The sequence below is a fragment of the Brassica rapa genome, chromosome A02 (genome assembly GCF_000309985.2).
Source record: "Brassica rapa cultivar Chiifu-401-42 chromosome A02, CAAS_Brap_v3.01, whole genome shotgun sequence".
Lineage (NCBI taxonomy): Eukaryota > Viridiplantae > Streptophyta > Magnoliopsida > Brassicales > Brassicaceae > Brassica > Brassica rapa.
Genome location: NC_024796.2, coordinates 13253225 through 13269216, shown reverse-complemented (window position 1 = coordinate 13269216; position 15992 = coordinate 13253225). Strand labels below are relative to the sequence as shown.

The following is a 15992-nucleotide window of genomic DNA, read 5'->3' as shown; positions in this document are numbered from 1 at the left end:
GTCTATGGAAAGTTGGAAACAATGATTAGTTGCCTACCACAACTAATTATTATGCCATCTCATTACAATATTTTCTCTATGGAAACTTCCATGTTGATAAAGAGATCTATTTCTATATATTTTTCATTTGAAGATATAGTTTCCCGTGGTACATATACTGGATATATTCCAGCTTAGTATAATTTAACGAGGCTATTTGTTGCAGAATATTCGAATGTTACATTTCGGAAAGAAAATTATCATAATAAAAGTTGATTACATGGATCTTGTTTAAGCAGCCTATGAAACAAAACTTGTAAAATTTTCGAAAAGGACACGTGACAGTCACAAGGCGTCAAAGTAAAAGAGCCACAAGCTTATCCACACACATAATAATACTAGGCCTTGCTCACATTTACGAAGTTCATGGGACTTTCGAAAACAAAAGGGGTATTGCCGTATTGGGCAAATGGTCGAGAATCACGTGAGAATGGGATGAGTCACATGCACGAGGAGAACTTCTTAGTTCTTCTTACTGTTTATATATTTGCAAACATTATATTAAGGTTAATACTAATGATTAACGGTTTGATGCATACATTTTATAAAAATAGACCGAGGGAGCTAGTACGTAGTTGTATTTATTGCAGACAAAGACTGGTTAGGTGTAGCAACAGAGCTCAAAACTGTCTGATCTTGGCGCGGAACAAACCATTGCATTATTTTGGACTAAACAAACAATTTACAAGACAGCAAACATTTGTCTTTATTTAATCCGACACAAACAGAACAAATTGAATTATTCCATCATAATCAAGAAACTAATTAGATACGGTTAGACGACATGGTCAACAGACCCAACTCTTTGATCTTGCTTGTGTTAGGATTATGAAACATGAAACACAAATTGTTCTTTGATCTATTGATTTTTTTTTTGGAGGTGAGTTTAAGAATTTCTGAGCTTTGTATATGATATATATAAATCTACATCTAGTTGAGTCAGGATCGCAAACTTTTTTCTAACAATAAAAAGGATATACAACTCCAACGAACTTCATCCTGGGTTTGAATTGATACCGAATTATACTCCCTGTTCATTAATTTTAGTTTTTACATACTGATGTTAAAGAAACTCCTAAGCTCCAACTGCATACATAAGAGTATTTAAAGACATTGTTTTGCTCTCACAGTTCTGATTTTACTAACAATTTAGCTGTACAACCCTCTCTTAGCAGAAAGAAATCTATTCACTGAACAGTTGATTGGCCATTAACAAAAAAGGAAACTTGATTGAGCCATTTCTTTCCTTCTACATTAACCCCAAGAGACAAAATCCCAGTAACTAGTGTTTGCCTTCCAAACTGAAATGAACAGAATGACATTATTGTATTGGGGGCATGACCTATTGACCCACATACACAATACTGTCTCCAGCCCAACTTTCATTTGTTATATCATGTGTTGCTTCTATAGCAAAGAAGCTCAATTTCTGATTAGATGTAGGGAGTGTTTCAAAATGACTTTTGGCAATGCAAATATTTGTTTAGCAAAATGAAATAAATCAAAAACTCTAAATCACACAGGTATAAGTACAGATAAAGATGAGCTTTGAGCCTAAACAACCCAAAGATGGACCTCATAAGGCCCAATATAAAAACCACCAGTGAATCTCCGCTGCCGCTGGAAAGGTAAAGGAAACATAGTGTCACTGAAGAAGAGTGAGCATCATCAACCCAGTTCAGAGCAAGCTGGATTAAGTAAGATAGAGATCGTAAATGATGCTAAAGCAGCTGTAATAGGAGCTGATGTTGTGTGCTCAGAGTATGGGCCAGTATGGGGCAAAAGGATGAAGCTGAATACCGCCGTAAAGCATTCCAAGGATTCCAGGTAACATACAGTATATGCAGTAAATGAATCTCCCGTGTTTAGATTTTGAACATGTTTTGGGTATATTGCTTTGCTTGCAGGTGGATGAAGCTCTTATGAAGTTGGCTGGACCAAAAGCCTATTTCATGCATTGTTTGCCTGCAGAGAAGGTGACTAATGGAGTCGTGGGGGCTCCTTATTCCATTGTCTTCCCACAGGCTGAGAATCGCATGCATGCTCAAAATGCTATAATGCTTCATTTGCTTGGCTTTTAAACACCTTTTGAAACCTTAATGAATAATAATGTTGTTGCCATCATCGTGCTAGTTTAGGTGTTTTAAGAAATTTTCCTCTTGACCATAAAAAAAAAAGAAATTTTCCTCAAGCGAAGTGACTGAGATACTCCTCAATGCATGTGTACATGACATCACGGTAAAGCACAGAGGCTTCAAGACCAAAGGAAGGCTCTATAGTGAAATTTGTCTGATCTCCCTTCACAAACACTGAGTGGTTTATCGACAGAATAACGTTCATGGGAACCGGAGACACTGCCAAAAAGAAAAAAAGAACATATATTCTTATTTAACGAATTTAAATAATGAAAAAGGCGGTAAGTAATACAAAATGCTAAAAGCCTCATGGTGCATGATACTTATAAGCCTTGGGTGCTTTTGAGTTTTGAGCACTAGTTCTTCTGAGATGTGAGTCTTCTCAAGCGACTTGCCGACCTTTTTCTCCCACAAAGCGACCATTTCGTTCATTGACAACGTGTTCTTGGGAGGTTTATTGTAGAGGATTTTGTTAACAGTCTTGGGATCATCCACTGTCTTGATTGTGTAAGCAGCAATATCTTCCTCCTTGTTGATCACAGCTGCCAATAACAATAATTTTGATTATAAAAATAATTTTATGTTATACATTAACTAAATAATAGTGTTTTTATGTATTTAAAAATGTTTATGATTTTACATATTAAGCTAATTAAATATATTTATTAAATATTTTAGTTAATTTAGTATTTTAGTATTTGTTTTGCAATTAAACAAATTTCTGTTCAATATTTATAAAATAAATATATTAATTAAACTCCACAACATCATGTTTTCAAATATAAAACTCAAACTAAATATTTAAAATCATTTAATCTGGAAGAAGTATTAAAATGGTGCGCAGTTCAACATAAGAAAAGTACAATTGATTGGACAAATTTTTAAGGTTTGACCACTGATTACTGAAAATGGAAATATTATAAATTTTAAGGTTCGATAATGTCGGAACTTGAAACCAACTTCGTGACGACCACTTCACTTGTGACGCCATAGTTTCCTTTAATTATTTTCTAATTAAATCAGTCAAAAGCTTTTATAAATTATTTAATTCTCATTTACACATCTGCTTAAAACATTCACCAATAAAGAATATATTCTCTTGATTTGATTTCGTGCGAAATCTGAAGATCGATGGCGGATCTTGAGATCTGCGTGAAGGGTGCCGTTGGTGCTCCTGATGTTCTCGGTGACTGTATGTCTTCTCCCTCTCTCTCTCTCTAAGATCATCGATCTTTGTTTTCTTTTACATCAAGCTTTGATCTCACAAACTAGGGTTTTGAAATGTGTTCCAGGCCCGTTCAGCCAACGGGTTCTTCTGACCCTCGAAGAGAAGAAACTTCCTTACAAGATTCATCTCGCTAACGTCTCCGACAAACCCCAATGGTTAGTTTCTGTGAAACCTATAATTGATATAACCATGTTATTTGATGTAGCAGATCTATCGAGTGTTTCTTAGGGCACAAGATTCTGTGATGCTGATATGTTTTGTGCTTTATAGGTTTTTAGACATTAACCCGGAAGGCAAAGTTCCGGTGATGAAGCTTGACGGAAAATGGGTGGCTGATTCAGACGTCATCGTCGGAATCCTCGAGGAGAAATATCCAGAGCCTTCTCTCAAGACTCCTCCTGAGTTCGCCTCTGTTGGATCCAAAATCTTTGGTTCTTTTGTGACTTTCTTGACAAGCAAAGACCCCAGTGACGGTTCCGACAAGGCTTTGCTTAACGAGTTAGAATCCCTGGAGAATCACCTTAAGACATGTCCTGGTCCTTTTGTAGCTGGAGAGAAACTCACTGCGGTTGATCTGAGTTTAGCACCAAAGCTTTACCATCTTGAGATGGCTCTTGGTCACTACAAGAAATGGTCTGTCCCTGAGAGCTTGACCAATGTTCGTAGCTACGCTAACGCTTTGTTCTCTAGAGAGTCGTTCGAGAAAACCAAAGCTAAGAAGGAGTTTGTGGTCGCTGGTTGGGAATCTAAGGTGAACAAGTGATGTGCGGATCTATATTAGCTGCTTCAAGTTATGTTGCTTTAAAATAAATAAATAAAAGTTATGTTGCTTTAAAGTTTAAAAAAATAAGGGTTTGTTGCTTTCAAGTACTATCAGTATCAGCGAATACTCTTGTGTTATCAAATCAAATCAAATCAATAATGATGCAAAAAAAAAACAATCATGTCCTTTATTCAATTTAGTACTATTACAGACCAGTGGTCGGTCATTAAACTCTCATTACAGTAGTAAGTGCTTGCTACAAGACGAAGATTGTTTCATTTCTCAGACAAACTGGCTGAGATACTCATCGACGCTTGTGTACTTGACATCAGGATAAAGCTGAGAAGCTTCCACTCCAAAGGAAGGCTCTATTGTAAACCAGGTTTGATCTCCTTTAACAAAGATGGCATGATTCAAAGCTAACAGAAGATCTAGAGGATGGGGAGACTCTGCAGCAACGTTACCAAAATATTAGCAAAGCACAAGTTTATGCATTGTATTAAAAAAATGTAAAAGTTTGCTCTCTCACGTGGGATTTTCTTGAGGAGTTCTTCCTCTGAAACGTAAGTCTTCTCAAGAGTTTTACCAATCTTGCTTTCCCACAAGGCAACGACGTCGTTCTGTGAAACAATGTTCTTTGGAGGGTTGATGTAGACAGTCTTGTTGAGAGTCCTCGGATCATCAACGGCTCTCATGGTGTATGCAGCAATGTCTTCTTCTTTGTTTAGAATGGCTGCATTTTCATTCAAAACAAATTAGAAAAAAATATCTCTCATCTCATTCTCTTACAAATGTTTAATGTCAAAAGCATGATTATTACCTTTAGCGTTACCATCTCCATAGATGGTGACTTTGTCTCTAGGAGGAGAAGTGAGTCTGGTTTCGCATTGAGCTAATGTGGCTAAGAAATAGCCATCAAAGCAATTGTTGATAACGTATGTGTATGGTACACCTTCAGCTTCAACAGCACGACGGACCTCAGCCTTCATTGCGAACTCCGACTTTGCTGGTCCAGTCGCCAACGTTCGGTCCACATCGTTGCCAAACTCAGACGGCAAGAATCTCTGTAAACATTTTTTAAGTAAATCAACAAACATATTATTATTATTATTATAATTATTACCTATTTTATAGCCCAGACTTCAATCTCATATATAATGTCTTACATATCATAAGTAAGAAAATTCCGATTTAAAGAATAACACTTTGTATTTTTTTTGTTTCTTATTGCTTTAAAGATTAAACTCTGACCTTAATATGCTTGCCAGATTCCTTAATAGCAGAGATGATATTGAGCTGGTTCATGAGTTGAGAGAGACCAACGGTTGAGATAACTACATCAACGTGTTGAATCGCCTTCACTAAGCTCTCCTTGTCGCTTAAATCTCCCTGAGCATGATTGAATAATGCATATTATGGATCTGCTCAACTTTTTATATAATTTTAAATCGGAATTTCTGAAAGATGGTTTAAGTTCCGGTACTTCGATAATACATAACATTCGATTTGCTACGTACATTTAGTATGGTGACACCAAGATCTTTGAAACTCTGGACCATTTTGCCCTTGGCTGGATCGGAGAGAGAGGCTTCTCTAACGAGAGCGAATGTTTGGTGGCCGGATTTGGCGCTGCCTTCGACTATGAACTTTCCGATGTAACCGGTTCCTCCGATCACCAGAATCTTGCTTTTCTCCGTCGTCATTGATTTTGTGTTGTGTTGATTTGGTAAAATAGTTTTTGAATTGTTTGATCACTTTCAGACCGTCGGATGAATGTATTATATAGGAACCGTGACCGTGTGAGTTTATGAATTTACGAAAGTGACCTTTGTCTGAAGAGTCTCTGGTTGTGACTTTTATTAGTCTCTGGCTGCTTTTTATCTCTTCCGATTCAAACGTCACGCCATGCGATGAATTTTCTATTTTTCTTTATGGATAGTATTTAGCTTATTCATGTTTTTTTTTTGTAAAACACTAGTATTTAGCTTATTCATTTGTCATTTTTAATAAATAAATTTAAAACTTTGAAATTACACTTTTCTAGAATACCAATTTTTTTTTTAAAAAAAGTTGCGAGTGATTTTCTTTGATGCAATACTAATTCGCTTAATTTTAAAAATTACGCCTTTCTAGAACACCAAGGTCAAAAAGCTTGGCTAGAAATTTCCATGTATTGGTGGTCAAAGCTTCTAGATGAGACAGGTGTCAAAAGACTCTTTCGGTAAATATCAAGATATGATATAAAGGCTTCAAGGAAAACCACCTAGAAAATATTTAAAACATACTTCACGTTTTAAACATTCAATGAGTGCGATTCATTGTACAAATTAACAACAATATTTGTTACACTCCACACTCCATTTTCTTGAACAAATAGAAACTGGTCAAATGGAGGAGCATTTACATAGATTCCATATAATTAACATGGTCAAGTGTTCTCTATATCTTTGTCTTTACAAGTAAAAACTGCCAACCATGTCTCAGCCTCCGGGGATTCAAGGCAGTGTCCGGTTCCCACTCCCTCGACTCTGCAAGTTACCCTCTCAAGCATCTCCTCTTCACCCTCGACTCATTCTTCAACTTCATTATGATAAATTTTTTGGGTTTTCAATTTAAATTTTTTTTTCTAATTTAAAATTAATTGGTGGTACGTGGATTGATCCAAATCTTTTATATATTACTCTAGTTTTTTACATATTTCCAATGTGAGATCTTTTCTCCAACACCCTTCCTCAAGATAGTGGTGTGTATAACCTTAATTTTGTAGAATCCATCTTATCCCCTTCGAAGCAATGTTTTTTTTCTAGCAATTTCGGAGGAACTGAACTTTCTAAACCGTTAGTGGGTTGACGAATCATTGTCTAAACTGTATTAATGGGTTAGGGTGTGGGTCCGTTCTGATACCATGATAAATTTTCGTAGGCTTCCAATTTAAAATCAATTGGTGGTAAGTGGAGACCGTCGAGTGCCTAATGGCAAATACAAAAATACAAATGATTGTGTATTCAGTATTCTTTATAAACGTAATATTTTTTTTTTGTTTAGCCGCATTCGCTAGCGGAATAGTTTCATCATTCTACTTCGATTCTTCAAATCTCAAACTCATAAATTCCTGGATCACTCTTTTACACTGAAGTTTTTAGGTTTCTTTCTCTTCTTCCTGAGCTGTTTTATAAGAAGGCAACTGAGACATATATGAAGAAGCTGCAATGGCCGCAAGACTCCCAAATTTTCCTTTGACAGACGGAGGCACCGTGGGATTTGTTTCTAGCGACGTGGCTGGCTTTGAGGCCTGAGCGATCCCTCCAGGACGAGGAGGGCGTAGTTGATACATGACTTTCGCTGTAGCAAATGTTAAAATGGACTATACGTACGTAGTTCTTTTTTTCTTAATTAATGTAAGTCGATTCTGCTTATTAACAATATTCTCCATCCAAGAAACATTTAACTTGGACTAAAAACATTTTTCTAATTAACCAAATGAATTTTACCATTCTATCGTCATTTTCGTTAGACATACTTTTTTTGGGGGTCGACATGAGGTATTTAAAACAGAAAATAGATTAGATCGGGATATAAGAATTTTATCACAAAATGAAATGATAATATACCTTATGTCCTTATTCTTTTGAATCAAAGTTTTGGTGGTTCTTGTAAAAATGCTTGTCATTCAGATGGGTCTACTCCACTACAACACACATAATTAGTCATTAGATTCAAGGTCCCGGAGAATACATTTATCTATCATTTTGAATTGGTGAAAATTGTAAATGAATATGCTTTGTAGAAGAAAAAAAAGATCCACGAACTATGGTTTTGGAGATGATGATGATGACATGTCGAATCCTTTATTTGTTCGGTTCTAAGCATTTTTGGATTTTTTTTCTTCTCATTATTAGTAGATGCTGATAATAGAATATGAACTATCATATCTTGATATCTTGTAATATATGCTGGATAGCTATAATTAATGGTAAATTTACGCAATTTATGTCTGCTAGTTCACTTTTTCTCCTACAAATTTAGTCAGAGACGATTCTCAAATAGTGATGGCTTATCATTATTTAGTTATAAGCATTTTTGGACCGACGATTAAGCTTTGCAGGATATAAAATGTTGGCATATATTACCATTTTGTTTTGATGGGCCAGTAATGTCATGGATAATATTATACGTCCACTATGATTATCTACTAATATTTTCTTAAATCTGTCATTCACAACACGAACTATAATAGATGGCTTACGTTATCATATCGAAAACTGTGAAATAATAGATATGTATTATAAGAAAACAAGTAGTGGAGTACTTATATTAATATTGCATCGTGATAATTTTGTCTATAATAAGTATATTAGGCCAAGTTGTTCAACTTACCAACTTCAACCCTACGTTTTAAACTGGTTGTCGATATGATCGCTCGGTTCAAAAAATTGCATCAAACGTGGCAAGCTTATAACATCATCATATTGATATTGCAATTAAAACATAAATATATAACAATTCCTTCAAAAACTTGAAATATCAATACATTATTGTTTAATTATTCAGAAGATAGTAGATTAGAAAACATTCAACCAGTGTTACGATTGACTTTTTGTAGACCACATATATGGACATTAATGTGTTACAAAATGTATTTTATATAAATTTGACTAGTTAATGAAAGAATAATTTCATACATAAAAATTGATAAACTCTCCAACTTGCAGAATCTAAAAACTCCCTTTGTCTCCTCCTTATAAGGAGCCCTCCCTTGCCATTCTTCTTATAGCAACTTTTTCATCCACTCTCTCCTCAAATAATATTATTAATGGCGTCAAAGTCTAGAAGCTCGGGCTCGTCATGGACGTTCAGACAGAACAAGATGTTCGAGAGAGCCTTGGCAGTTTACGACAAGGACACACCAGATCGGTGGCACAATGTGGCAAACGCAGTCGGAGGGAAATCTGCAGAGGAAGTTAAGCGTCACTATGACATTCTCGTCGAAGATCTCATCAGCATCGAAACTGGTCGTGTCCCTTTGCCCAATTACAAGACTAAATCTAACTCAAGAGGCATCAATGACCTTGACACGAGGTACTTAATTATCTTAATCTATGATATATATTTGTTTTAGTTTAACATGCTTAAGTTTCGGTTGTCCAGATAAATTAATTATGAACGTTGGAATATGGATTTTATGGTCTTGTTTTAGATTGCGTTTATATGTTAATAGTGTGCTTAGATCTTAATAACATAACCACTAGTATGTGTTACAAAAACGATCTATAAAAATACAAAACTATAGTTTCTTTTCTATCAAACATTTAAAGAAAACGACAAAAAGTTATAAGAAACTATTCCATCCGTTTCAGAATTATCCATGTTTTAGAAAAAAAATTGTTTATAAAAGATTCATATTTTACCTTTTCAATGTATGTAAAAATGACAAATTATAAATTTCAAAGACATTAATTGTATTTACTGAATTTTGATTGGTTAAAAATCATATGAAATAGCTAAACACGGAAAACAATGTATTTATTGTCAAAATTTAACGTGTTTTTTTAATAAGTGTGAAAACTTTAGAATATACATTATTTTGAAATGGATGGAGTATTTCATAAAAAAACTTAAATAACACAATGTTTGTTTAAATGTAAATGCATAAATTTTGACATAAAATATTTTAGTACAAACACACAAATTAACACACCAAAGGAAAATGTTTACGTGAAAATTAATCTATATTTGTTATTATTGATCACATGCAAATTGTCTTTATTATTTTTGAAGCTCATAACATTATGTCATGATAAGCTGCATAAATAGATATATTGGTTATTTCTACTTCTGTACATGGTCGGTGGTCGACATATCGAGTGTTTATTAATATTACAAGCTGTTAATTAAGCAACACTCGAGGTACGTAGGGAAACCTTTAATTAAGCATATCTTCAAGTTGCTAATTAAATATGTGATTGGAATCTAATCAACATGCTTGGACGACCGATAACTTAATTACACATGCTCTTGTTTTACTGTATTATTATTTTTTTTTGCAGGCTAATGAAGAATATGAAGATATAATGAAGTTTATTGTGATCAATTGTAAGGACAAGTATCACATATTCTCAAGTCTATTGATTTATGATTATGTATTCTTCTTTCGCTTTCATATTTGTCTTTGTTTAATGTACTATAATTGAAGAATTGAAACTTTGTTAAAGATTTGAATTATGATAAATCAACTAGAGAGTATAAAGGGGAACCCGACAAGAATATTGTGTTCTCCTATTTTAGCAAATGGGGAAGAGTGATTTATACGAAGAGCGTCCCAAAAGAAGAATACAACAACAAGGTGGTAATTGTCTTTAATTAAGCAATATTGATCTTCATAAATTATAATCAATACTTTTAGGTTAAACTATAAAATGTAGCCGAAGGATCTTCATAAATTATAATCAATACTTTTAGGTTAAACTATAAAATGTAGCCGAAGGATACTCTGATGCTTATCCCGTCTACGACGTGGTTATTGATCACGCGAGTTCTATACTTAGTTTTTCTTTTTTTTGAAACACTTTATATACTTAGTTTATCTATTTTGCTGTCTCCTCCAAAATTGTATATGGCCGAAATATTAGATAGTATTTTTTTCTATTTCATCAAAAGTGTTATTTTGAGAATGTTTTTTTTTGACAAAAAAAATATCACTTTAATTTTTTCAATACAATTTATATATATATATATAAATTAATATTAAATTGTAAAATAAATATTCTCATAAATACTTTTAACTATCTCAAACATTATTTTTCAAATAATTATAATTATTAAAAATATAAATATCTCTTAATCATTTTTATTGTGTGTGAAAAACTCAACGTGTTAAAAACGATCAGTAATGATACCCGTCATATGTAAGCAAATAAAAAAGTTCATTAAAACTGTAAATATCAATTATCATAATAAAGTAGGTCTAAGCAAGATTAAACATCATTTAATATGAGATAAGAAAATACATGCACTTAAATAACTCCAATAAAACTCAATAGCGTCTTGTTGATAACATCCATAAACAGTTCATTGTTATTTTCTTTTCACTAATACTGTTGTTAATAATTAACTTAATAGACTGTTATGTGCTTTACTTAATACATATTCATATATGTGGGGATATGAATTTTGGGAGTTACAATCGCAAAGGTCTGATAGCTGGCTTTGGAAGAGTTTGTGTAACTTAAGATATATTGCGTGGCCTATGCTAATTTGTGAGGTGGGGAATGGCTCTATTGCGAGTTTTTAGCATGATAATTGGACTTCTCTAGGTCCGTTGATTGATCTAACATGACCTAAAGGGCCAGGGGTTACTGAATTACATGTGGATGCGGTCGTAGCAGAAGCAATTAGAGAAGGGAGTTGGTGGCTAAGTAGGAGCCGTAGCAGGAATAGGCTTATCTCACTGATCCGAGAGTGCTTACCAGATGTAGCCCCTATTGTTTCCTCTGAAGCAACTGATATCTATCTGTGGAAACCAGGGAACAGCGTTGCTTCGAGTTCTTTCTCTACTGCAGATACTTGGACAGCTTTGCATCCTCAAGGGGAGGCTGTGTTCTGGCATAGACAAGTTTGGTTTGAAGGAAGGATACCAAAACACGCTTTTATTATTTGGGTGAGTGCACGAAATAGATTGGGTACAAGAGACAGAATGAGGAGTTGGGGATTGCAGGTACCTGCAACTTGCATTCTATGCAATGTGGCAGATGAGACAAGACATTACCTGTTCTTTGATTGTAGCTTCAGCTCGGAAGTGTGGGCGTTCTTCTGTTCAAGATTGAATATAAACCCCCCGGCCTTGTTTGAAGACATTTTGAGATGGCTTAGAAATCCTTCGCCTGATGAGTTTGTGAAGTTGATCACTGAGCTAGTGTTTCAAGCATCATTATACTATATTTGGAAGGAGAGGAATTCCTAAATCCATAACCAGAGTTTTTGACCGGCTCAGGCGGTGATCTTTGAGATGAAGCAAATCATTCAAGTACGTCTTGAGATCTTGTCAAGAGTTCACAACCCTAGAAGGACAGACACAACTGTGCTTGGTACCTGGCTGGGATTATTCCAGTAACAGAAGGTGTGATAGTCTGTGTGTTTTGCAGAGTAAGAGTGGTAAAGAAAGTTGAAGAGAAGAAGAGTTGAAGGTAAGTGAAAGAGTTGAGATATTCTTTGGTTACCAGTTTTTTTTTACTCGTTTGTATAGTTAGGTCTATATTTGCTTTCTGGTTGTAAGCACCTTTTTGGTGATAAGGTTGTAGTTATCTGTAGGTGATTAGTGATTACAATGGGCTATTGTGGGCTTCCTGGCTAATTGTTTTAGGTAAGTGGGGCCTCTAATCCGTCGAACCGACTCATTTCAAAGGTGAACATGGTAGCCAACTAAAACAAGAAACGAGTCTTTACGTATGGAGAAGGATCTTAACGCTAATACCTATATACTTTTCTGTATTTTACAGAACTTTCGACTTTCATACGCGAAGCTTTCAAGTATAGTTCTTTTGGCCCACTTTCTTTCTATCAGAAAAAGAAACATAAAATCGATGAAAATAATAATAATTATCAACAGTCTCACACACAAAGATGGTCGCAAAAGAAAATAGAAACTCGAAAAGTTTTATTTATAACCAATTATTACATATGGTAGCTTAGATACATAGGTCGTGACGATACAGAAAAGAAAAAGAGAAAAGATACATTGGTCGTGAGTTATATATAATCCTTGCCTTATCGGTGAGATATGTGTGAGAATATCTCTTTTGTTTGTTTAATTTATTTTTCTCATGTTTTCTCGTTTTGGTACAAAGCTGGAAGGTGACAGATCTACAGTAGACTCAAATCATATGGTTACAATTTTGGACTTATTTCACATCAAACATATAAAAATAGCTCAGCTTTAATCATAACGCTTGCGTATGCATATATTTATCATGTATCTATAGAACAAAAATTAAAATCATAACAAAAATATGAAATATTCATATATATATTATATACACACTATATATAACTTTTTTTTTTGGTCTATAAAATTATATATAAGTTAACCTGCTAAAATGTTGTGTTTACAACTTTACACTACGTACCTGTTCTTTGTTTGGTTAACACTTAACACCAAGTAATGCTTATCTATAAGATTCTTTATATTCGAACTAAGAAACATAAAAATTTAGAATGTTTGCATATGAAGCTTAGCTATTGCATATTTTGTTTCCTTTATAAGATTAGTATCAAGTTCTTAATAGTAATGTGGATTGTATTAGGCTATATATCAAAGTTTGTACTTTGTTACAACACAGAATGGTTGTATTAAGCTAAACGTAACAAAAAAGATACAAGCATAAACTACCAAGTAAAAGAAGCTACTGATTACAATTACAAGTACGATCTGGGTAAAAGACAAAACACAAAAAATAATAAAAAAAAGCAAACCAAATTAAAAACATTAACTACGCAATCAAAGCATCCATTGATTGATCCAAAGATCGTACAAGCTACAAAAACCTAGATAACATTAAAAAAACAACAACAATAGATTAAAAGAAAATCTCTGACATAATATCTCAATTAGGTACTTAATCATTTCACCCTTAGAGAGTTCCTGGTGTTGTTGTTGTTGGTTTCTTGGCATTGCTCTTGTTATTGTGCATCCACACTTTGAACACTTGTCTCTTAACTCCGATATCATTACAGAACCTCTTGAGCTCTTCCTCGTCTTGCTTGTTCATCCTCCACCCTAGCTTCTCCGCAAACTCCATCATCCTCTCCTTCTGCTCCGTTGTGAACTTTGTCCTAAACCGTTTCTTAGAAAACCCCATCTGCCCCACCGTGGCACCTCCTCCGTGCTCTCCACTTGATTGTCCGTACATATTCAGATCTTCGCTAGACGACTCAGCTCCTCCACCTCCTCCGCCGTAAGCGACGCTCATCGGCGTCACCATCCCACTAGGAGGACTCATTCCGTACTTGTGGTGGTGCATCTGAGCGTAATTCGGCGGCGGAGGAAGCATGAGTGGGTTAAGCATCATATTCGGTGGCGGCGGTCTTCTCCCTCCTCCTCCACCGTACTGGTGGTGGTGACGGTGGTGATGAGCAGAGCTTCCAACACCGTCGACTTCTTTCCGGTGAAAATTACGGTGGCAATCGCAAGCAGCGCATCTGAGAGCTTCTAATGTTCCTTCTTCACCACTCGGCATAAACTCGCCGCATCCATCATGTACACTACCTCCGACGTTCGCCGCGTGGTTCTTAAGACACTCCCGGTACCGTACGGTGGTTTTAGCGGCGGCGGAGATGGAGGAAGACTTAGATTGGTGGTGATCTAGGGTTTGAGAGTTGCAAGAGACACGAGTGTTGTTGTTATTATTACCGTTACAATTATCTTCATTAGTAATAATGCTACTGATGTTACCAGCACCATTGTTTCCATTGTCATCACTTCTTCTCTCTATCATTTCATGGCTTCTCATATCCATTTTTCTTCTTGAGTTAGTTAAAATCAAAGCCCTGAAAAGGATTTAATTGCTGTAAAAATGGATTTAATTTTAATTAAGGAGATCCAAAAACAAATAATTAAGCTCATATACTGAAGTTTGTTTAATTTTATGTCTGAAAAGAACATATTAATGAGGTTACTCATAAGGAAAAAAAAAAGATCCAAGACAGAGATTCAGAGAGACTTACAGGTTAGAGAAAGTACACGAGGTAAGACCCAGTTCTTGCAGGGAGGAACCGAAGAAGATCTTAAACTCATTTAAGAGCTCAGATCTTTTTGCTTGTTAATTGTTTTAATGGAAAGAGATAGAGAGATGAGAGAGGAACTTTTGGGATTAATACTGAAAAAGTGTTTTTAGGGTTAATTGATTTTAAGAGTGAAAGAGAGAAACCATGGTTGATGTCTCAGTGCTGCCAACAAGCCAACCTTTGAGATCTGATTATAAGAGACAGTTTGGTTGCTTGTGGTGAGGCCATGGGAAAGAGATAAGAGATGATCCACCTTGCTTGTGAGAGATGAGACTAGGCCATACTCATACCCTACTATATATTATACTATTTATTATATTTATCATAACATATTTATTAAGGTCCTTATGGTTTTGAGGAAAACCAAATATTAAACATACAAAAAAAAAAACAGAAACATGAATAAATAATAAAGTTCATTATTTTGGGTATTTGACTAATTAACTATAACCAGTTAAAATCTGCTACTTGTGCTGTATGAACATTATATATATATATATATATATATTATTTTTACGTATTATATTTTTTTACATATTATGAAATAAGAAATATATATTATATATTAAAAATTCAGTAACTATTACATATATTATTAATTTGATGGGAATACATAAATAATTTTTATTAATCCAAACAAACACGTTTTCTATTTTACATGGTCTATAAATAAATTTAAATAAGATTAACATAGATATATAGTATATTTTTAATAATCATATTTATTAAATAATTTTGTCTACTGATATTATTTTTTGATTATTTGTATCTTTTTATAACAAAATTGTTAAATCATTGATAACAAAAAAATTCATTGTGTGATGTTTAAAAGCTTTAGTAATTTATAATTTAAAAAACAAAATCAAAGCAAATTTCAAAATTAAAATATTTATATATTCTTATATGGTATATAGTTTAATTTAAACTATATTAATATATATATATATATTTAATCTTAATATTTATTAAATGAGACTTTATACTTATATAATTTTGTAATCATTTGTATCTTGTCATAATAAAAATTTTAAACCACACAAAATTTTTT

The 15992-nt window shown here is 34.1% G+C and overlaps 5 protein-coding genes across 7 annotated transcripts; 2 read left to right on the top strand and 3 right to left on the bottom strand.

The window, feature by feature from the left end:
• Positions 1 to 1711: 1711 nt before the first annotated feature.
• On the top strand, positions 1712 to 4355 carry LOC103852942 (glutathione S-transferase DHAR2). Its single transcript, XM_009129841.3, has 4 exons — positions 1712 to 1866; positions 1947 to 3366; positions 3467 to 3557; positions 3673 to 4355. Exons 2-4 carry the CDS (start codon positions 3306 to 3308, stop codon positions 4163 to 4165), a joined length of 645 nt encoding a protein of 214 aa, XP_009128089.1. The 5' UTR covers positions 1712 to 1866; positions 1947 to 3305; the 3' UTR covers positions 4166 to 4355.
• Positions 2227 to 3165, bottom strand: LOC117131949 (isoflavone reductase homolog P3-like). The gene is made up of 3 exons (XM_033285194.1): positions 3135 to 3165; positions 2498 to 2716; positions 2227 to 2393 (listed from the first exon to the last, which is right to left on the bottom strand). The coding sequence occupies exons 1-3, from the start codon at positions 3163 to 3165 to the stop codon at positions 2227 to 2229; spliced, it is 417 nt and encodes a 138-aa protein (XP_033141085.1).
• LOC103852943 (isoflavone reductase homolog P3) lies at positions 4307 to 5978 on the bottom strand. The gene is made up of 5 exons (XM_009129843.2): positions 5683 to 5978; positions 5417 to 5554; positions 4986 to 5229; positions 4695 to 4898; positions 4307 to 4614 (listed from the first exon to the last, which is right to left on the bottom strand). Exons 1-5 carry the CDS (start codon positions 5866 to 5868, stop codon positions 4448 to 4450), a joined length of 939 nt encoding a protein of 312 aa, XP_009128091.1. The 5' UTR covers positions 5869 to 5978; the 3' UTR covers positions 4307 to 4447.
• Positions 5979 to 6218: 240 nt separating this feature from the next.
• On the top strand, positions 6219 to 13625 carry LOC103852941 (protein RADIALIS-like 6). 2 transcript variants are annotated; one of them, XM_033284684.1, is made up of 2 exons: positions 6219 to 6768; positions 7088 to 13625. In XM_033284684.1, exon 2 carries the CDS (start codon positions 8979 to 8981, stop codon positions 9282 to 9284), a length of 306 nt encoding a protein of 101 aa, XP_033140575.1. In that variant the 5' UTR covers positions 6219 to 6768; positions 7088 to 8978; the 3' UTR covers positions 9285 to 13625. The 2 variants fall into 2 exon arrangements, with proteins under 2 accessions (XP_033140575.1, XP_009128087.1); XM_009129839.2 differs by having other exon boundaries at positions 6219 to 9244; positions 10213 to 13625.
• Positions 13555 to 15509, bottom strand: LOC103852940 (zinc-finger homeodomain protein 5). 2 transcript variants are annotated; one of them, XM_018656174.2, is made up of 3 exons: positions 14885 to 15509; positions 14619 to 14707; positions 13555 to 14522 (listed from the first exon to the last, which is right to left on the bottom strand). In XM_018656174.2, the coding sequence occupies exons 2-3, from the start codon at positions 14674 to 14676 to the stop codon at positions 13792 to 13794; spliced, it is 789 nt and encodes a 262-aa protein (XP_018511690.1). In that variant the 5' UTR covers positions 14677 to 14707; positions 14885 to 15509; the 3' UTR covers positions 13555 to 13791. The 2 variants fall into 2 exon arrangements, with proteins under 2 accessions (XP_018511690.1, XP_009128086.1); XM_009129838.3 differs by having other exon boundaries at positions 13555 to 14707; positions 14885 to 15494.
• Positions 15510 to 15992: the final 483 nt, after the last annotated feature.